This window comes from Struthio camelus, chromosome 7, assembly GCF_040807025.1.
Source record: "Struthio camelus isolate bStrCam1 chromosome 7, bStrCam1.hap1, whole genome shotgun sequence".
NCBI lineage: Eukaryota > Metazoa > Chordata > Aves > Struthioniformes > Struthionidae > Struthio > Struthio camelus.
In genome coordinates, this window is record NC_090948.1 from 38,804,867 (window position 1) to 38,827,547 (window position 22,681).

The following is a 22,681-nucleotide window of genomic DNA, read 5'->3' on the forward strand; positions in this document are numbered from 1 at the left end:
TGCAAGAAGGCTGTATTTTAAAAGCAGATCAGGAACCATGGGGTTATCTTTGTGCCTGCTTCTCACGCAATTTTGTGGAGGAATGGCAATACCTGTTATTAGTTTCTGATAACACACACGTCACTTCCCGGATAAGCGTAATTTGGCATAAGAAAGTAGACAAGCTAAATCTTAAAATTTTTGTACATTTTGATTCCACACATAGAAAGGAAAACTATATATTATTCTAAAATCATTACTGTAACAGAGCTATACTTTAGGAGCTATTTTCCCCCCATAATTAATTTGATATAATCTTTTGAAAGACCCAGAGCTTTCACACAGCTGCTGATCAAGTATATATTTTAAACTGAAAACAGGACAGCCTGTTAACTGCTCAAATTATTTTTTGTATTATTCAAAATATTTCTACTATGTAAAGCATCAGAATATAACAAAACAAACATCAAATTTTTATTCATCACAAACATTACAATAGTCAGGTGAACACGTCAAAAAAACTGGAAGATACTCACATTTAACATCTAGAAGTCTCTCTGTAACAATCTGTGCTCAACTATTTGACATTGAAAAAACATCCCCCAAATACTAGTGATTTTAAGGACTCAAAAAAAACCCCTGATATTTGCTCCAGTAATCTTTGAAAGAAATCACTCAGTACGATTGTACAGTATGAGGTAGCATAAGGAAACTAAAATAGATCCATCAAGTAGAGGATACTTTGTATTGCACATAGGCTATCCTTTTTTAAAGGGACACTAAGCATGTAAACTTCTTGATCATCAAGTTGCATCTGTAGTTTTGTTTCTTGTTTTTTGATGAAAAGATTAGAGATCAAAAATGGAGTGAAACTAGCAGGACTTTTACTATGATCTTCAATGAGCAGAACTTTAAGAGATTTATTTTCTAAATACCTCAGCTCATAAAAAGGAGTCCAGTAAATTAGTATCACACTTCTCAGATTTATGCAAAATAAAGGGTTTAGACAAGTCATCAAGGGACCTTCAGGAGATTAATTACATTATGTACATAAATACAAAAGTTCAGTATTTTAAAAGTGGATGTAATCTTTAAATAGGAACATGAGGCTTTGAAGAAGAGAAGGAAAATTTTCCTAATTTTCCTCCAAACTGCATAGAATCAGGTTATCTTAATTAGGAATGCTAATAAAAGCCTGCTGTATGTAAACTACATTAAGTCTTTAAAATCAAATGGAGCCTAGAAAACTGACTCAAAGCAGCATTGATTTATTCCCTCCTCAAGTGTTTCCATTCATTTATACAGAGAACTGTCTATTAAGATAAAAGTGAATAAAGAAGCAGCTATCCAGTACCTGAAGGAACAGGATATTTCATACTTCTGGTTTGCTGCAAAAATGCAGGTACTAAAACAAGCAGCTTATTAAAGCAAGGCATATAGATGATCATTTTTACAGAAAGGAAACCTTTAAGAAAAAAATTGATGCGATTTCAGTCTGACTTGACTCAGATTAAACTGTGCACATCAGCACTCACACCGCCCTGATGAGTTATTTACATGCAGCAGCATACAGAAAATAGCTGTCAAATTCCCGATCTTTACAGTCATAAAATGTTACATTTCTGGATACTTTCATGAGCACCTGCTGGAAGATTGAAGATGTAAACAAGTTAAGGAAATAGTACTCAAGCATTTTGATAACGTTTATCACAAAAAATAAAACTTGTTTGTATATTACTGTTTGCAAAGGAAAGCTGGCAAGGCTTTGTTGGCTGCTTTCTGCGTAAATGAGATGCAAGCAGCCATAACTAGAGCAAACCTGGTACAACGGCAGGAAGAGGGGGGGGGGGGAAAAAAAGAAAAAACCAACCAAGCATCTCATCTGAAAGTTATGCCATTTTCCATTCTAGCAACTTCACGAACCATTTGGTCAAAGGATATGTTTAAATGCACGCTCCTTCCAGAGAAGGATGATCACATTGACACTAAAGATACCAAGAGACTAAAGATGATCAGAAAAAAAGTTGCAGCCAAAAAAAAAAAATAGTAATAGTAAGAATTCAGGCCTCAAACTTAAGATAAAGAAAATTATGTCAAAGTTGACTTGGAAGTCAACATGGATTTTTATGTCTACCTTTGTAGACAGAGTGAAGGTTCCAGATCCATCTATGACCTTGATGTAAAAGTATTAATTTTTAGCATATTAACCAACATATTTTGTACTGTGTTGTCAGTCAGTATTATAACTTAAGAAATCAAAGTTCTTCCTATCCTTCCCTCCCACCTCAAGAAGTCAAACTTATCTTCCTCCTTTCATAAAACTGCATGGGAATAAAAGGATATCATTGCTTCAGATTGTAAATGGCAGAGTAACTTCTCTAAAGGAGGGTAGCGGCACAGGGACGGAACACAACCGATCATAATTAGTTTGTGCTTGGCTCTTGTGATAGCAACATTAAGACGTCGCCAGTCCTTCAGGAGGGCGCCAAGCTGTTAAATAAGTGGGAAAAATAAAAGCGAGTTACACTTAAATTTCAGAATTCAATGTATGTGAACACATTTTGAAAATAAAATTAAGTTTAAAGCTCAGGGTGGTTTTAGACTTCTAATTTGACTGAAAGAAAGTCAAGCTAATATGACCAACTCACGTTTTCATCATCGCTGTTCCTAACAAAAGACACAATTATGATACTTTTGTCTCTTCCTTGGTATTTGTCTACAGTATTGACTTCCACTCTACTCTCCTTTAGTCTTGCCATCAAGTCAGTGATTGTTTTTAATTGATGTCTGTAGGGTGATATAATACCAATGTCTGAAGGCTTACAGCCAGCCTGAATAGAGAAGAAACAGAAGTGAAAACCTGTCACAGTTAACTTGGGATATACTTTACACTCAGAACACCTTCAACGATTTTTACAGCGCTGCAAGATATTGTCTCTACACTGAAAAAAAGTCCGTGGAAATCTAGGCATAATTGGTATTAACTAAGGAAAGCATTAGTTTTTGCAAAGTCCCAAGCTTTGTCTTTACCCAGGACAATGACAGAAATCCTCAAAATCCTTGTTTTTCTTTCTTCCTCAAGATGTAAGGCGAATATTCAGAACTCTTAGAATTAATACTTATTTCATCTAGTCAAGTTCAATAGTAGCAGGAAAGACAAATCCCTTCCCTTCTTCCTCACAAAAAAAGGAAGTTCCTCGTCTCAAAGAATTTGGCATCCTGCTTTTACTACATCCAGGATCCATCTAGGCAAGGGACAGGGAACCGAATGCAGATTTTTCTGGCCTCTCACCATACTGACTTATATTCAACCTTCAATTTATTGTTAAGGCTATCCCTTCAAAGGATAACTATACAAATATAACTGTGATGCATACAGCAATGTAAAAATTAGTTACAGGGCTATTCCTCCAAACAACATATTAAATGAGGTACCTTAATAAATAAGGACGTGAGGAAGAGAACAATTTTGGCTTCTGTCACGTTACTTACACCGCCTTTTTCTGCATGTTCTGGTGCTGGGACCTTTAAAAATATAAAAGAAAATAATGACTCTTGCTGTCTGCAATGGCAGAGTATATTCTGATCACTAATCACTGCATTATATTTGTTTTACAGAAAGTTTTAACCAAAAATAAGGCTGAATGCTAAGTTTCACAGAGTAAAAAAAAGTCTTTATATTCAGAATGCTATATTTACAAATAAAAAGTTGAAATGATCTGCTGCCGTGAGTTTCCAGCAATAGCAAGTCATCTTAAGCAACTGTCAAAGCTTGCTCATTCAACCTTACAGTTCATACCGTATAAGGTATATGAAAAATGTATATCTCCCAGCTTGTCAAAGTGAAAGAGCAAAATCTATTTCACATGTGACTTTTTGTTTTAAGACTCTCCATTCAATGATATTTACAGCAAGTTTTCCCTGTTTCCACGGGGAAACTGAAAGCAGACAAGATTTTTTCTTATTTATTTTTGAGAGCCTGGATTTAAAACTATAAGAATTTATCGAGAACAGCAGTATTGAATTTGACTTCCAAAGTTCAAAGAGAAAAAAAGTATTCACTCAATTCAGTTTAACTAATAACTCTTTTCTGCATCACGTACAAGTAAGACTGATACCTAGGAACAAGCTTACAAGAATTTATACTCTTGCTGTCCCCATAACCACATTTTCACAAATCTATCCTCTTAGCTTATGCCTGCCTCCTTTAAAGTTTAAGCAGCATCACTAACAATGAATGATCTAGCTCCCTGATGTTACCTACGTCATCTTTCTGGTCAACTGGCAAGCCCTTAAGCAACCGGGATCTGGTAGCAAACTTCCTGATTTAAAACCATCTAAAACTGAGCATATACCGAATTTGCCTCTGCTTTCTGGCTTTGAATTTCTGTGTGCATTGCCTTACAAAAGCCAGGACTCTGTCCGTTCCACTATTTGCATCACTGTTACTAGTGACATGCATCAACTTTGCTTTCTTTTATGCCATTTTGTTCACTTTCCTTTCTCAGCTTTTATGACACAGCATTTTCACTTAAAACTGTAGTTTGGCCATTTAAAAACGGCCTAGTCTGACCTAATAGGACACTGCATCAGTGTCCTATTACAATTGGCTTTAATTCTGTGAACAACCACTGTTTCCTCAGTATCATCTGAGCAGCTGAAATTGGAAGCTTGCTTGTTTGTTTTTTAAAAATGTTTACTGGTGGGTAGAGTAACACACAGTTACTATCTGCATGAGTACTCCAGGCAAGCAGTCTCTCCCTGCTAGAGCGGTACCAGTGCACGCATATAGAATCTGATGGTGCACAATATGCATCAGAAGTTTCACAAAACCAGAAACTCAGCTGACTAGTAGCTTATTAAGTGTAATCTATGTTCAATATCTAGCATATTAAAGCACTGCAAGTGAACAAGTGTTCAGAGACTGACAAACCCATATATAACATTATTGTAACAGCAAATAGCTCTCTTCTTGATGCAGCATAAATGTTAACAGTGGGTTACAGCATCCACAAGTTTATTTCAGGATTCCTGCCACATGCAAAAAAGTAATCTTTGTTCTGTTCCTTAAATAGGGCACCGCACATTTCAGCAAGAATCCCAGTTCTGCAACATTTCCTCCAAGCTTCTTACATGACAGTCTCCTTTTCAGTACATTGTGTTATAGAGGCATATATAGATTATAGAGGCAGAAAATATTTTCCTTCACATTAGAAGCTTCTGTCGCTCTTTTTCCTCCATACCTTAACCTTATGCTTTAATGGCTACATAGCTCAATGCCCACTATAACCTAATTTAATGTTTATACTGCCATCATGGACTCAGTCTATCTGCTGTCATGACTTGTCATGACACAACTGAATCCAGTTTTACTGCAATGGGAACTGGGAGCTCAAATTATTATTATTATTTTTTTTTTAAATTCACTAGTCTCAACACTGTCCACCTAAGAAGCCTCTTAACTTGTATGCGCTCAATTCCCTTAGAGAAGAAAGGCACCATTTTAGTGAATGCTTGGTTTCTGTCCACATTAACACAGCTGGAAACAATACAAAATAGAAAAACTATTTTAGATGAAAAGAAGTTATTGTCACCACAACCTAACATTTCGAATATATACTTGCATTTATATTTGCGTGTTACATTAGCATAGAACAAGAAAAAGCTTTGGACTGGACGTACTCAGAAACCCCCAGGACTAAATCAAGTATGCAATTTTAAACAAGGAAAAGAAAATACTACTACTATTTATTTTCTTTCTAAGCCATGGCTGCCATAGTACATAGAGTTTTGACAGGAAAATCAAAAAGAGATTTGACACTATAGCCTAACAGCTAACCAAAAATCAAAAATATTTTGGAAAGTCAAACTTCCCTCTTGATTCTACAAACAGAATAGATGTCTTACACTCGAGATGGGCTTTCTAGGAAGGAAGGAAAAGTTAAAATGAAACAGAAGCTCTAATTTTCACATTGCCAATTTCAGTCTGCTCAATAGGTGAATAGTGCGTTAGCACATTTTGTATTGGGACAAAGCTCTTCCCTGTGACCAACTGTCTGCTTTGCTGTGAAAGGGATGGCAGCTATTGAGGCACTCGTGGAGAAGTTCCCTCCCTATTAAGTTTAGGCATTTTTAGAAGTTTCTCAAAACCAGTAAAGAGTCACTTTTAAAGTCATTTAAGAGAATCTATTAGAATTCTGCCATAAAGATGAATCCTGTAGAATATGCCAGAGAACATGGAAACAAATTGGACACTTCTTCCCAGGACGCTGCCATAAGGCTAGGGTCAGCATAAAGATCTTCAGTTGCTACAGCTATTGGCAATACCCAGTGTTAAGAGAATTCAAAATAAAACCTGCTAGAGGGGAAGATAGACTCAAATCCTTACAAACCAGTCACTAACTAGTGACACCAAGTACTAGAAACTGCAAGTGCATATTAATTTAGTCATCTTTTTCCACGTGCATTTAAATTCTCTCTTATTTTACCCAGAGGTCCTTTTCCTGGAGTAATCCTTGTTGCATCTCAGTTTTATTCTTCTGATAAGAATTTCTTTACAAGTCCTCACGAAAGCATACACCTAATGCAACTTACTCCTCCCTCACGCTTCATGTGTAGAACTTTGGCAAAATTCAACAGGGCACTAAAGCTATTCCTGCCGGTGGCACACAGCTTAGACATCACTGAGCCTCAGCCACTGGAAATGACAGCACTCTATAGCTGCAAGGGCATCAATGTGGCTACACGCTTTGAGCTACACTCTTTATACGAGGACACCAAACGTATAGTGCATCCAACAGTTTCTGGAATAGCGGCTGTCTGAATTAAACTTGTCAACTGCTATGAGAAGAACTGTTTGTAGCAGTAGATACACCATCACAACTCATCAGCTATACTAGACACATCTGCACACTGCACATTTTACATATAACTAGGAAATCATTGTTTAAAGCCATATATTTTACCCTACCTTTAAGCTTTACAAGTTCTTACACAGTAACTGTATTGAAAATTTACAAAAACATAATTTTGAAAGTAGAACATAATCTACTTTACCTTCTCTGTGTTTAGAAAACACACAGGTGTAGCTGGTTCAAGTACTTCTTTCAACCATATTTTTGAAGAATCTGCAAGCTCCACTTTCAACTTTTTTAGGTTTGGCAAGTTAACAGTGGCCTTTGACACCTTCTCTGAGCCACATTCCAGTTTGCCTTCATACACTAACGTGTTACTCAGTGACATAATTTTACTAAGGATTTAAAGACAAGGAACACTGTCAAACATTGCAGTTTAAACCCCACACTAAAGATTGCAATGTAACAAATGAAGGTTTTAAATACCTGTTCATTCTGTATTGTACAGTTAACTGGACAACAGCATTCCGGTTTTGTTCCAGCCTCTTAAATAAGCTTTCACTCATGCCAAGGTCTCTGTTACAGAACAAAACAAAAAACCCACATAGCTGCATCAGTCAAAACATTGCAAGAGCCTTCCCACAGCTCGTATTACCGATTTGTCCAGCAGCATTTTATCTTACCTCGCTTCTGCATTCTGTACAAGTGGAGGCAGCTGCTGATGATCCCCCACCAACACAAATCTTTTGGAGGAGAAAAGCGGACCCAGACAGATGGGCTGACTTATTTGGGAAGCTTCGTCAACTATACAGAAATCAAACCGCTTCCGAACAAGGATGGGGTGATTTACTCCCATGCAAGACGTTGCAACCACTGGCTGAAAATTGAGACACGCTTTAAAGATAAGAGACATCTTACATCCATTAACACTACATTTTGCAGAATAAATAAGAAAAAAATTGTTTCCAATATATAAAATATTTCCAGTTCTTACAAATTAAGAAAAGCACAAGTTAAAGAAATCAAGTCATTAATGCTTGAATCAGATCAGTTCACACCTTGCACACATACTGGCCTCCCCATATTCTTCAAGTCTTGCACTGTTTGCAAGTGACAAACGTAAAAAACAGCTTTAGAACAGGAGCTAGTTCACAACACATTTCTGCCATGTGTTCTGGATGGCAACAGGTTCTAGGTAAACACAGTTTATGAAGCATGGTGAAGCGTCTACCTTAGAAAATTGCAGGTAAGGGGCAAAAAGGGAATTGTTCTAGAGAAGATAAAACAATGGCAGCACAATTATTCCCACCCCTGTGCTTCAAGTGCAATCTGAAGTGACCAGAACACCCAAACATTAAGTCATTTCCCTGCAACATCTGTTAACAGAAAAGTAAATGGGGGAGAGGGGAGGGCTGCAATACTAGCATCTACTCCAAGTGCCATGAAACTTCAGTCTTTTAAGATACTTTAATCTAAAGCTGCCACTGGCTCAGTTTCCCCCATATCCAGGACCATCCTTTGCACTAGCACTCACACAAAGCAGTACTAAGCTTTCAACCAAAAATTAATTAGTTTTTGGTCAGATCAGCTCAGCAGTGCAACTCTCTCTCTTCCCCACCCTCGAACTGCACAAAAGTGGCAGCCAGCGCAAGCGGGAGGGAAAGAGGGACAAACAACACCACCACAAATAAAGATGGCGGAGGAGGCTGCAGTTACATCACCTTTCCCTTAACTGGATCAAGCTGCCATGAAACCACATTTCAATCAATTCAGGGCAAGACCACACCAGGAGAGGATATATACGAAAACAATACCATGAAATAAAAAGCATTGGAGGCTTTGGGAACTATTACTTATGGTAATTATTTTGCATAGATATAAATAATGCTTTTCAACTTTCAGATTGAAATTTTCAGTCATTATTGGCTATAACTAAATTGAAGTGATGCAGAAATTGAGTATCTTCTCTTCAGTTCAGATTCCTTCTATTAGTAACACATCACTGGGATGGATTTCTTCTCTGCAGTATCTGAACAACCAGAATACTAATGTAATCTATAATGTTTTACAAGGCTATCAAAAATTCTTTTCTCACCTGACTGTTATAGAGCTCTTCCAAATCAGTTACAGATTTAATTGATTTGGACCTGCAAATTTCTTCTTCCGTAAATTTCTGTATATCTGGATGAACCTTCTGAGCTCGCCCCAAGCGCAAGAATCCTACTTTGAATCTGGCTAGCTTCAGCAGGATATTGTCTACAGCAGTGTGTGTAAAACTAGTCAGAAGAACACTGAAGCCACAAGCAGAAAGAATTCTCACCTAATCGTTGGTACAGGAAGAGAAAAAGTTAACAGTTTACATGCAAGAATCAGCAATTCCAAGTTGGATTGAAAGCCAATAAATCCCAGGGGGAACCAATTACAAGTACTTACATCAGCCCTTCCGGCCAGATCTGCCACTTAGCTATTGTAAAGGCAATATGGGCAGTAGACCTGATGGTTCCCATAAACAACAGCCTTACTACACACGTTGCATATTGTGAGAGATAAGAACATCCTTGCACTGGAAAGAAGGCACTCTAAAGCAGGCCACCACTGTTAGAACAAGTCATGCAGCCCATTCCCAGAAACACTTTACTCCAGGACCGTTAAGCCACACACAGAGGGATTCAGCAGATTGAGCTGATCTGTTAATAGCAGCGCTGCCTGCTCTGTCATCCTCTTTCCTCATGACTTTTCTTGTGCAGCAGGGAAGGAAAAAGGCAAAACACCCATTCAGGAAAGATGACAGCTGGGGGTAAGATGTTGCTGCTATTTCAAGAACAATTCACTCAGCCCACAGCCATAATCCAGTACGCTCCTACAGGATGTTCCTGGGGACAACAGGACCACCAGCTAGAGCAGTTGGGCAGCAGGCTGCACATAGCTTGGGCACCATGGATTCATATAATTTATAACGGGTGAGTCGCAGACTTCCCCAAGGCGTCCTTTTTTTCTCTGAGCAGCAACTCAGGATTTGAGGACTTACTTGCTTTTGGGGATGAAGAATTTTATCAAAGTGAGACAGAACTGATTAAATATCACAATTCAGTCTCCTTCCTCCCATGTATGTTTGGTAGAACTAAAAATATGTAAGTTCTTAAGTGGAAATAAACGTGTATTCTTCCTTGAAATCATGCAGATAGCAGTTGACTAAGTCATCACAATTGTTTTTAGAAAAGTATGCTTTCTGCAGTTTAATGCTCTCCTCCAAATCTCACAAAAGTTTTCAACATCAAGTTACATGATCTTACTAGAGCACATATTGTAGTAGTTTTTCCCGTTCCAGGCATACCCACGATAAGCGTGTAGTCCTTTGAAAGCAGCACTTGCTTCATTGCCTGTTTCTGAGGTTTATTCAGACCTTTAAAGAAGAAAAACAAAATGAAATGTCTATAGTAAATAATAGTTACAATATTTTTTGTATTTAATAAAACAAAATGATCGAGTTTCCTCCTCCACTAAAGCCATTAAAGAGAAAGACTGAGCAAAGCAAGCCTCTAGGCTCTGATGAAGTGATGATGTTAAACACCACAGTACACAGACAAGCACTAGAGGTCTGCACTACAGACCTAGAAATAAGTTATTGAAGACATTCTTCTTTGGAGGCCTTTTGTGATTTTTTCCTAATATCCTAAATGACCATCTTTGTAAGAGGTCTTATAAGGACACTTCTACTTTATCACATCCATTTTCATGTTCAAAAGTATACTTTGCTGCAAAGGGAAATAAACTGCACAGACGGCATCATCTTGAAAGGAAGAAACATTAAATCAGAGCTGTTTTTCCACAGTCTGATGCAGATGAGCAGTGCGTTCCAGCTATTTGGACTGGGCAAAGCTCAAGTTTAAAAAAAAAAAGCCTCTAGATTTACAGTAAAAGCAAAACATATGGCTTGCAAGTACTCTTTCCGTGGGAAGGTACTGTCCTCCAGCTCTTCCACTATATTTGATAATTTGCCATTCTTGGATTTCAGCATATACTTCCTCCTTTAATTCCTTATCCCTTCAGTGGCTGGACAGGAGGCTGGCCAAAATTCTTATTTAAAGCAACAAGCCACATCTTTCAGTCTTCAGACTAAATTTTTATAAAAGTTTTATTTGCTCTAAGATAATTCAGTTAGATTTCTGTTTTTACAGATAAGTCAGAAAAACTGAGTATTTTCAGTGAATGAATGACACTTCCACATACATAAAATAATTTTGTTTCACAGAAGTCCCACAAAGCCTCATACGCTACGCTGTATCCAACAGGTCAGCAACAATGCCAATACAAGGGAATGCTCACACCAAAGCCCAGCTGCTTCCACTCCCTCAAAGCCCGTTTCCCCCGTTCCAAAAGCCTTCCCTGCCCCTGATTTTGTGCAAGTTAGATGTAGTCACACGGTACTCTGTTCAAAACTGTGAGCTGCGGGAACTAACAACAGTAAAATCAGAACTCTAAAGAAACATTTAGTCATTCTCCCACCTAGTTTATGAATTTCATCACAGGAAAGAACTCGTTTTCATCTTCAAGCAGATAACTATAATTGGACTTCGAAATCACAGAAAAAAACCCTTATATTTAATGTGATAAATGCTTGGGCAATAGAGGTATACTTCTGAGCAGAGGACTTGCGGGGGGTGGGGGTAAGAAAACACAGACTTTATACCCTTTAAAATATTTGCAACAGTTTCCTTTGCTTCAGGAGGAAGGACAGAGCTCAAATGCTGAATAAACCGTGGTTTGTGGAAGTCGATTATCAAGTTGCGAAGCTTTTCGCTGTGGAAGGAGAAACACAAAATCCAAAGTCACCAATTGAGAAACTCTTCCCAGAATATTAAAAACGTGAAAAGTTACTTAGTTTTTTTTATACCTGTCTGGGGAATCTTCCATCAATTTGGAAAGATTTTCAAGAGGGACACTTATGCCAAAGTCTCCTTCTTCGTGATCCAATCTAAATACAGTGTTCTTTGGGAACTTTGACAAATTCCTGAAAGATGACAGTACCACAGACAAAGTAATTCTGTTTGTAGGGACCACGCTGATGATTAAAGACTTATTACTAAGTGCTAAGTGAAACCTCCCTAAGGTCATAGAGTAAAGCAATAGCTGGAAGAAACACCCCAACCTGGTAACTCACCTGAGGTAAGATGTGAACATCCCCCAGTTTAGAGGCAGTATAGCCTGAATAATGTAAGTTGCTATTAACACAGTAATCACAGTATCCACATAGTCTCATGTTAGAGCCACAAGTAAACTGAATTTGCAAGCATGCTTTTAATTAAACCACCTTGTTAAAAATACAGACATACACATGGACCAAACCCCAACACGTTTAATCAAGATGCAAGAATTCTGGAGTTGTACTTCCCTCATCCTAGCAAGAGGAAATCAGACCCATGGCAGAGCTTTTGGGGGGCCTAGAAGTACCCTTCCTGATGCCAGTAATTTTATGCCTTCAAAGGAAAAATATCCTTTTTTGTTTTGTTTTTTCCTATTACCTGCCCAATAAACAGGAGACGTTTGTCACAGTGACTTCTCTAACATAGCCAGCAGCCAAACCAAGTAAGCCGTTTTCCTCTCCACTCACAACCACTCTATCACCAACCAGGAGATTTGTTACAGGTATTGCACCACTTTTACGTTGGAAAGAATGTAGATACTGCCCCTCAGAAATTTCCTGCACTTGACCAGTTCTGATCACGTTCCCAACACAATCTCCAGCCTTCTCTCTGTGAAGATATTAAAATATATATAACATGTATGTATGTATATACACATATATATGAGTGTAAGATTATCTCAGTGAAAGGAATATTCTAAGAAAAAAAAAAAAATCAAGAACCAGGAAGATTAAATAAGAAGTTACTTTACAACAGCCATTTTAACTTCAGAAAAGATTGCCAACCATGCCTAGGAATACAGCCCAAATACACATCATTTGTCAAATAAACCCGCAGAAAAGCAGTGCAATGAGCGGGGCTTGCAGTCAACATGCGGCCTCAGCCCTCAGAAACAAAACAAAAATTACACAGCTTTTACTTCTGAAGGCTGAGGCTGCAATTCACCACTTCCTATGTGGAACTTAGCTTTTTGTTTGTTTGCTTAAGTATCACGTTGCAAATAAGAAATCAGTAAATCTAATAGACTAATGCCTTCATTAGGTCACATCTCACAGAGAGAAGAGGGAAGTGAAAACACACACGAGGAACCTTGCAAGGAAGCATATTTGAGTATTTCTACAAGGACTGGAAAAACATCTAGTTTCCCTTATAGTGAAAACACTACAAGTATACAGTGCCTTTCTTTCAGTTTCTGAAGGGGACATTGTCTGTACCAAGTTAAAAATTACCTCTTACCTTTCCAGAGAAGGTATCATCCATATATTTTTAGATCCCTTTTTACTCTCTCCACTTCGCAGCTCCAAGGTTAACATTAGATACCACAGGCTGAAATACTCTAAGTGGGAGGGTTTCAGGTGCTGGGTCTCTTTTTCAATAATGGGTACCAAAACAGGAGGAAGAGACGCACTGGTCATCTTTTGTTCTACAGCTCTAGGAATAGAGGAAAGAGTCAACTTGTATTTTTTTTCCTTGCAGGTCTTCCTGGACATAATGCTAATCCAAATGTATACTGTATCACAGAAAAACATATCAGATAGATTAATCTAACATCACTGAAATACAGTAGAACTCATATCTTTTGGTCATATGAACAATCTCATAGTAATAACTGGACATCATCCCCATGATTTTGAAAGATTAAGGACAAAAGTTACTGAAAGGAGAATAGCACTATGTATATTTAGATATTTAATCTTTTATTCCCTTTTTTTGGTAAGATATGATCACCATACTGAGATTTAGCTAAGGAAATTCCACAGTTATATACAAACAGTCAATTCAGTTCTTCTAGTCAATTTATCTCAAAACAAAGCATCCATAGACACTGTACATAATCATGTACATAAATTGCAACATTCAAGAGGAAAAAAGTTAGTTCTACGGAAGTAGAAATAAGCTACTCGATTAGGAATAATCCTATTGCCATAACAGCTGAATATTAGTAGTATTTCACACAAATTAATCTAGTTTAGAAAAAAAGTACTGTGTACAGAGTGAAAGGGAAAGAGTTGCTAACCTGCCATAACTCAGTTCTGTTCCCTCAAAAAATTGCCAACATGGAGAGTTGCAAGGACATATCTTTATTAACATAATTATTATTAACCTAGGTGCAACAGAAATTTGTTATCCTCATTAACTATTGTAAGACTTATCTCAGCTTTTGTGTTCAGAAGTGCTTTCAGCAGCAAACAGGTAAATCTCTGCAGGATCAGAGACTTACTTGCTTACACTGTAAAAGTTGCATAGGAGTTTACAGAACATTATTCATTTGGGAGTGAAAGAGTCATCACATAGAAAAACAAAACTGTCCACCAGAAAACAAAACAAAACTCAGTTATCAAAGGTTGCAATTCAAGCTTATTTCAAAACAAACTGCTCCAACTACTACTCTTTTTTTTGTCTGTTTGTTTGTTTTACCTGCTATACAGAAAGCAATTATGTGCTTGGGAGCAGTATTTACAGGCTTGATTGTCATCAATTATAGGAGGCAAAGCAGCAAGCTGTGTTTGCTTTCTTCCCACAGCAGATTTGTGTGTACTGTGCATTAAGTAGAAGGCCACCTGGTTTCTTAACTTAATTAATTCTGTGGAGAAAAGAACAAGTTAAGCTGATATTTTGGGGTTTGCTTTTAATTATTTTCAACTCAGAAGTAACCAGCCATTGACTTTTTAATAGCCAGCTAAGTGGGTATTTATATTAGAAGTCCTAATGGAATATTAATAAAATATACTTTAACTAATCTAAGCTTTTAATACAAGCTTATTGAAATAAGTAAAACTATGATAAGTGATATATCTGTAAGTAGAGATAGAGTCAAGAGAGTAAACCATATATTTATAACTCCTACTAAAACGCTTCGCTGTAATTAAGATAAGGAAGTATGGTTTCTAGGGCCAGGGAACAACTTTACCTCTTCTGTCCATACGAGTTCCAGAAACAGGATACATAGAGCCAGTTTTAAGATAAAGAAGAAATCCAGCTTCAGGATCTACTTTCCGCTCCAAATTCATCAACGTATACAGAATAACCTGAAAACATTTTTATAGAACTTATTTACTGTATATTACAAATAAAGTATGTTATAAGGTGTATTTCCATAATTTATATAATTAAGCAGTCATTACAAGTAATCTAGTAAGCATAAGCAGTAAATAGCTAACCAAGGATTTACATTAAAAGGCATCTTCCTTAACAAAAAGCTAATACAGAGCTAATACCTCTAGGTCAGATCAGCTGTCCAGGAAGAGGCACTATTTCTTGAAGCAATTTGCCTCAGTCCAATAATTGAGTGTAGTAACAGGAGACTAAACAGATTTTTCAGGATAAAAGACAAATTTGTGTTTGAGAGTGGTAATCGTATATAATTCACCCTCCTCAGTTCATTTTCATTTTATAACAGGAGCTTTGGACTTGCCAGAATCGATGGACCATCCATAATTTGAAATTATATCACATAAACAAAACGTTTCACATTCATAACACAAAAAAGGTCATCTAATAAGTTTACACACACTCACTGATAGTTAAATCACATATTTATTATTTGTACCTGACTTCTGTGTTCTATGGAGTTAGATTCTTTGCCAGACTTGAGTTCTAACGGCATTATCCTTGACTGCACTCCAGACTGGCAATGGATTTTCACACTGGCTGTAATGTCAATCTTTCCCTTCAGCCCAAACCTGGGAGACCAGATAGTCTCTTCAACGTCTAGAATATCCATAATTTCTATCTTGGAAGAGAAATCTTCTACTTTTCCATTGCTTGACCTAGGAAGAAAATAAAGCAAGTCAGAAGTGACTGATTTCCCTTAATATTTCCCCTTAGTATTTTTAATATTAAAAGTGTTATAATTAATAATGATTTCTGCATTACAGGCGCTCTTTAAGCACTAACTTCAGAGAAAGTGAGACTTGCTCAAACAATCCTTCTATAAACGGAGAAAGCATCACATCAGGAAGTTATTTTAAATAGCACTTCGCCATGTAGTTTTGCTATTCACCTCAATTTCAGATTAAGTTAAAAAAGAATCTTAAACTGCTTGCTAGTTTTTGCTTTTTTCTGAATAAACACACTCCAAAACATTTAGTTTCTTCAAAAGGTTTAATGGCATATACTGGAAGCAGACAGGTTTCACTTGGACATGGTGGTTCACGAAACTTTAACACCCTATGGCTATTACAATTGACCGCAAGAAGCCATAGATAGGAAGAGGTCTGCCACAATTGAGTAAAAACATTGTTTCACTGATAAACTTATTAATCAAACTTAATTCTTCACTAGGATAATTTAATATTGTAGTTTGTACACTTATCGACAATATCTTCTAGGCCAGTCAGTTGATCAAATATGCTAGTTCTTATAAATGCTAACATTTCTACTTTGTATCGCATTGTTTACAAAGAATTTCAGACCAGCAAGATATTTGTCAGTTCTTCCCCTGTCTGATAATGACCATTCTTAATGTCTTTCCCAGTACTTGCAATGGCAATTAAACATGTAGCTCTCAAGGATAATTGTTTAGGCAATGAACCATCATCTACACCACTGAACAGATTCATATAAGAAGTGTTCTTTAAAAATAAGGGAGTCAGACTTAATATACTGAAAAGTTTGAATTGGCTTTCCTTAAGGGTAGGAAAACAACATAGAATGATTTTAACTTTTAAATCTGACTTCTTACAGTTTTAGTTGCATTTTGTTTTGGTTAGCTGGATTGCGCATGAAGTCTTCTGCCCATTTAAGAAATGATGGTAAATATTCTTCTACTTCCTGCATTATTTCATTTTGTTTCAGATTTAAGAGATACCTAAAAAAATCAAAACCGTATCCATTAACGAGATAGGAACAGTAGCTTTGCCTCTGGTATTCAAGTACCAGCAAGATTTATGGGAATAACCATAATGGAAGAACCAAAGTGTAGAAAACAACAGATTCATTAAGGTTCAACTTGATCAACCACTTCATAAAAACTATAGTTAAGCATCTATCAGGAGATACAGCATACATTCTATTCATTTCCGATATAATTCATTTGGAACATTGGGTGTAACAAAAACAACAAAACTAAAAAACACACCCACAGACATCACAAACATCAGCAAGGTAGAACTGATGAAACAAAACTGATAGTAACATTGCATTTAAAACTGGCTATTTCTAGGCTTCACATGAAGTTGAGAACATTTGAAAACAAAAAGCCCCCCAAACAAACAAAAATCAAAGTGCACCTCCCCCAATCTGATTGTATTTGGTTTTTGTTTGGATATAGTGGTCTACTAATTGTCTTTCATATACATTTTGACAGGCTCTAAATCATTTTAGTTGGGAAGGAATATGATCCCCTTCAGAGCATCACTGCAGTTACAAACACAAAAAAGCAGAAATGACATTAACAGAATCTAATCAAGTAGGCATTAGATAGTTCAGTGCTAGCACTCACTGGAAATAAATGCATTATTCTATAGCACCAGAGAAATAGAAGGGAGCTTTACACAAGGAAATCCACAGAAGTGCAAACGATCACTTTCTGTAATTTACTTTTTAGTCCCAAAAGTAGTCTACACGTACAAAGAGAAATTGCAATCAGCAGTTTCAAACACAGACACCAGTAAGATACAGAAGACTAAGTAACCTTTGCAGTCACAATAAAAATGACCAGAACCAGAGTAACTTATTTTGATACTTTTTTTTTTTTTTTTTTAATTTCCAGCTCTTCAGGGGCTCAAGGCCACTGACATTTCCCACAATGTATAATTTGTAATACTGAAATTAGAATTTTTACATAAACTGAATTCAATTTTAATCAAGTCTGCAGTGAAATTATAAAACTGACAACCATTCATCTTGCCATTTGCTGATGGAAATAGAAATTCTAGTCAAATAAACAGTCTTGGTATCAGCTTTGTGCAGAAAATAAGTTAAAAATCCCTCAACGTACGGGCCTTTAAGCAACCCAATAGAGAACATGGAAATAACAAACATCTCAATGCTTGGTCAGTCAGAAGTTTGTTTCGTTTCTTTAGGATCAACATTATGTTTGTCACGTTAAACTCAGCTTTGAGAGAGGCATTCAACTCTAATGTTATAGGCACAAAACTTGACCCCTGCTGGTCTGGCAAAAAAAAAAGCTGTGGTTTCTCCAGAAGTATAATTCACATCTATAAGAGTAGCTCAGCAGGGAAGGTAAATTAAATGACATCATGAAACAGGGAAGTATTTTACTAAAAGATATCAAAGTTTCATGAATTAAGGTCATTTGGCAGAATGCTCCCCAGACAGGAATGCTACATTTTTTTGAGTAGCAATTTATCTGCTAGTTTAAATGTTTCTATCCCGCCTTCCAAACTTAAAAAAATGGATACCTGTAATGCTACTTACATTTCTTTGAGATACTTTTGTCCATAGACAGTTTTCTTTGCTAGTTCTTCTACTTTTTCACGGGCCAAGTTATTTGTTACCGCTTGCTGGAAAATTTCATGAAGAATTGTACCAACGAGCATTTGGCGTGAGCCAGACTCAGAGCGCTACAACAGAAGTCATACAACATACATGACTTATACAGCACGTATAGGAAGCTTTATGTCCATTTTATACCACTTCTATAGAAAATCTTTGGTTTTCATTCGCTGCCCATGAGGGACAGCACCCATTTCACGACAAAATCATTTAAGCTTTCCTTTCACTGATTACCATCTATTCAAACCTTATCATGAAGGCTGCCAAATTTAAACAGATCTCTCCTAATGCTTTATCTCTCATTTTTATTCCAATCCTGTTAACTCTAGAACACAATCCCTGTGTGACGGAGGAGGAACAAAGGCATGGATTAAAGTGAATTTTGAGCAAGTTTTGATTGCGGACAGCATTAATAGCAGCATTTCCTAATGCGAACGCTTACCTTTAAAAGCTTACAAATATTACTTTCACATTACGCATAAGTGAAGCGGTTTCTTGTGTTGTAACAGGTCACACAAAGTAATTCCAACATCACTATGCCTCAGAAACCTGTCTCATCATCACCAGATTTGGTCTCTGTAGAGTCATAAGCATTTACTAAGTTATGAACCCTGCACGAGCCACCAGTAAATGACTGGATAACTAACAGGGTTTTGCAAGTATCTATTGATATCTTTTACAGATTTGACAATCACTGGTTTCACTCCAGCATCTGGAGAGCAGTGCAATCCTGGAATCGGGACCCTCTGCCCTGTCCCTTACAAATGATTCTTAGTTTGCTCCCATCACTTCTCTAGTCAAGGCCTCCTGTCACCATCTCCTCTCACAGTCTTAACCTCCTATACTTAAATGTCTTGTTCCAACCATGGTCTCCCAGCAAACTTGTTTCCCACTCCGTTCTGGTTCCCCTCCCTATTTAGATTTATATTCCCAACACGTCTAGAAGTTTTTTGTTTGTTTTTTTGTTGTTTTTAAGCAGAAACTGGCAGATGTTGCCTACCACAAGAAATTTTTCTTCTTTTCAACTTCCAGCACATGAACTTGGATTCCAGACTTGGCCCACACTAACCCCGATTACAATACAGGTATATTTCTGCTTGATCTTCAGGTGCATTCCCGCTTGATCACCTAAAGCATACTCCTCCTACCGTATTAGAGTAGGTACTCCAGAAAAAGTCTCAACTGAACAACGTTGGCTGATTTTTCAAAAGCTTTAAACCTGTCCACATGTAGTTGTTTTCATAGGGCCAATAAGAGGCACACCCCTCACAAAGGATTCATACCCATACAAGATGTGGCTAAGAACACAAAAATTACCAAAAAGGCTGCCAGAATTTTAAGTGGGCAGACCTTTTTTTGTTTGTTTGTTTGTTTTGGTCTTCATTAGCCGCATTAAGAATATAGGATTATTTCAGCAGAAATTGTCAAAAAGCCCAGCCAAAGACAAACAGACAGTTTCCATTCTAAACTATTCCATTTTGTAAACATTATGAACTGCTAATAACTACATTTTGCAATTCAGTGTCTCAGCTGGTTTTAATAGCAGACAAAGCCATCAGTCTCAATAAGTGAGGCAATAACTAATCACATTAAAACACTTGAAGCTCTATAATTAACACTCACCCTAAACTTTTCACTCAGCACTGCTCTTCTCATACATCGAATACTACTTGATATCGTAGTGCCAGAAAGCAGCAGGTCTGGGTAAAGAATCAGGTATCCAGACTGTTCGTTTATTATCCACGTACCAGAGCTACACTCCCCTTCCAAGTGAATGATGTCTCCTGGAACAACTGGAACAGAATCCCTATAAAGTAATACATTTGAACAACCACTTGCAAGCTAAGGACACCAAACATTCAAAGCTATATTAATATATTTCACAGATTCAACATACTTTGAAGGAACAATTTTTTGTATTTGTAAGAAGTTCACTTAAATTCTGAAAATGAATGCAGGACTTGTTACCGATAAAGCTTGTTTGAGTACTGGATAATGCGTCAGAACAACGTGCACGCAGGGAAATCTGGTACACTTCGAGTTATTCCAGCCCCACCTATTGAGCCACTTCAGCATTATTACATTATATATTGGCATACTGCTCTTAAGCAAAAACGCAGTTCTCATGTATTGCACATCTGTTCCACTTGTTTCAGAGGATTAGCAGACTTTTTTTTTTTTTTTTTTTTAATTGACTGGTAAGTTTCAGCGTTCAAAGTAACTTGTGCTTCCTCTTCCAAGAAATGGAGTCTTAAGACTTCCCTCCCCCTGCCCCCGTCTTTCAGACTCCATTGTAAAATGAAAAGCAGTATCAAACAGCTAGTGCATGCTCATGTGTTCCAAGACTAGTCATTTCTTCTGTAACACACCATGCAACGCACAAACACCTGAATTGGAATCCTCTCCGATGCACACTTGAAAAACTCTTTCCAGTGGAGCTCAAGCTAAGGTGGTCTTATCAGACTGTACAAAACCTCATATTTTACAGACATATCTTTGTATATCATCTAAAAGAACACTTCCAATTGTTGCAAGACAACATGCAGATAAAATGCTCTGCTTTGACTTTACTGCCTTGCTGTTTGTTAGTATGAACACAGGACTGAATATATTAAAACTTTCAGGTAGCAATATTTATTTGATACGAGTAAATATGACATCAGTTGCCCTCAGGATGAATATCCATTACGCTAATATATTGACAACACTACATTAAAGAAAGGTTGCTTAAATATAGCATTTCTTATCATTTTTAAGAGAGTAAAACTCATTTCAGAAGTAATACAAAGAAAAGATGGTTAATGATCCAATAACATATCCCCTGTTCAGATAGGAAAGCATGACTTTTCAGATATGACTTTTTCAGTCTATGTTTCTTTATGGATTACCAGCCATTCCTTAGAATGCACAGTTCTGCATCTTCCAGTGACTGAGATGACGTAACTGTCAGGTGTTTCTCTGGGTCCCTTCCATTTTTCTGTATTATGCTGACTTCCAACACACGGTATCTGTTGTTCAAACCATTCTTAAGTATCGCGTCAGAGAAGCCAGTCACTTCCTTCTGAAAACTGAAGTAACAATTCATTAATACAGTCAAAGATGTGACACCTTCCTAAAAGAAAACAGCCAGTCTATAGACAAGACGAGTACAGTCTTTGAGTGTAAACCCACCTTCAACCCCCGTTCAGTTTCCTAAGGGATACACTAAGTTTTATGTGGGTACAGAAGAGGAAACTTCTCCCTGCCATTTTTTCCCCCCAAGTTATCTCTTTAGATGACAAAGAGGAAAGCCCAGCATTTGGGAAAGCCCATAGCACAAGGGAAAGAGACATAAAAAAGCAAACACAGTGCTGTCTGCTGCAGTTATTGCTTCAGGTTGGTGTCCAGATAATCATATTTATTTGGAAGTTAATTATAACACCTTTGAAAATACATTGCACTTGTGAGAAGGCTTATCTCTTTGAATACCATAAAGCACATAGAAATAAGAATTCCCACAACCACGTCAAACACAGAGAACTACTTTTACTCCCCTTAACCTCAGCATAAACGCAGGAAGACGACTGAGCTCCGAAGCTCAGTTCTCATGAGGCCAACAGCCATGATTTCAGACGTAGCGAGTCAAAGCCAGACCCTCTCCTGACTCAGGATATCGTCTACTGGAGCTCAGGGAAACGCGTAAGGACAAAGAGGAAGCAAGGAGCAGATACACGCCAGGCAGCGGCGGGGGGCTGAGGAGGGCACTTCCTCTCACGGACTCACCATTTCAAGCAGACACCCACGGACCTTCCCCAGCGCTTCCTACCTCTTCCTCTGCTTAAGGCCTCGGCCAGGCCGTCCCGCACCCGCCCCGCCGACCCCCGGCCTCCTCTCCCCTCCCCTGAGGCGCCGGAGGGCACGAGGCAACAGCACCCAACGCGGCCGCGCGCCGCGCTTTAAAATTCAAACCCGGCGCGCCCGCAGCCGCCTGAAACGGCCGCCTCCGCCCGCTTCTTCCTTCCCCCCGCTCGGCCAGTACCTCTCCGCCATGACCAGAGCCCGCTACTGCACGGGGCTCTTCCCGCCGCAGCCCCGCAGCGCCAAACGCAACCCCGACACTGAGGCGGTCAGACCGGCGACGAAGCCCCCGAGCTCCGCTCCTCACACAGCCCGCGCGGCCAGGACGCAGGCGCAGTAGAGGCACACACCCCTCCCCCCGCGCCGCTGCCAACCGCCAGCCTGCCCGCCCATCCCACGGGAAGCCCC

General features: G+C 38.1%; 1 protein-coding gene across 2 annotated transcripts; it reads right to left on the bottom strand.

The window, feature by feature from the left end:
- Positions 1-423: 423 nt before the first annotated feature.
- Positions 424-22,681, bottom strand: DNA2 (DNA replication helicase/nuclease 2). Of its 2 annotated transcripts, none has more exons than XM_068950887.1 (21): positions 22,455-22,681; positions 21,325-21,504; positions 20,060-20,229; positions 18,359-18,504; positions 16,662-16,787; positions 15,528-15,747; positions 14,889-15,006; positions 14,396-14,561; positions 13,214-13,408; positions 12,356-12,586; positions 11,728-11,844; positions 11,524-11,633; positions 10,127-10,236; positions 8,929-9,153; positions 7,517-7,710; positions 7,320-7,409; positions 7,036-7,228; positions 3,415-3,504; positions 2,628-2,810; positions 2,323-2,469; positions 424-1,640 (listed from the first exon to the last, which is right to left on the bottom strand). In XM_068950887.1, exons 2-21 carry the CDS (start codon positions 21,329-21,331, stop codon positions 1,584-1,586), a joined length of 2,895 nt encoding a protein of 964 aa, XP_068806988.1. In that variant the 5' UTR covers positions 21,332-21,504; positions 22,455-22,681; the 3' UTR covers positions 424-1,583. The 2 variants fall into 2 exon arrangements, with proteins under 2 accessions (XP_068806988.1, XP_068806987.1); XM_068950886.1 differs by having other exon boundaries at positions 20,060-20,243.

Bases quoted from the DNA above. Each gene is read 5' to 3' on its own strand.
- DNA2 (XM_068950886.1), bottom strand. The intron at 18,505-20,059 runs GTGAGTGTTAAT...CTTCTGTTGTAG, and splicing joins TGCTGAGTGAAAAGTTTAGG to CGCTCTGAGTCTGGCTCACG. The intron at 3,505-7,035 runs GTAAAGTAGATT...ATATTTTTAAAG, and splicing joins GTTTTCTAAACACAGAGAAG to GTCCCAGCACCAGAACATGC.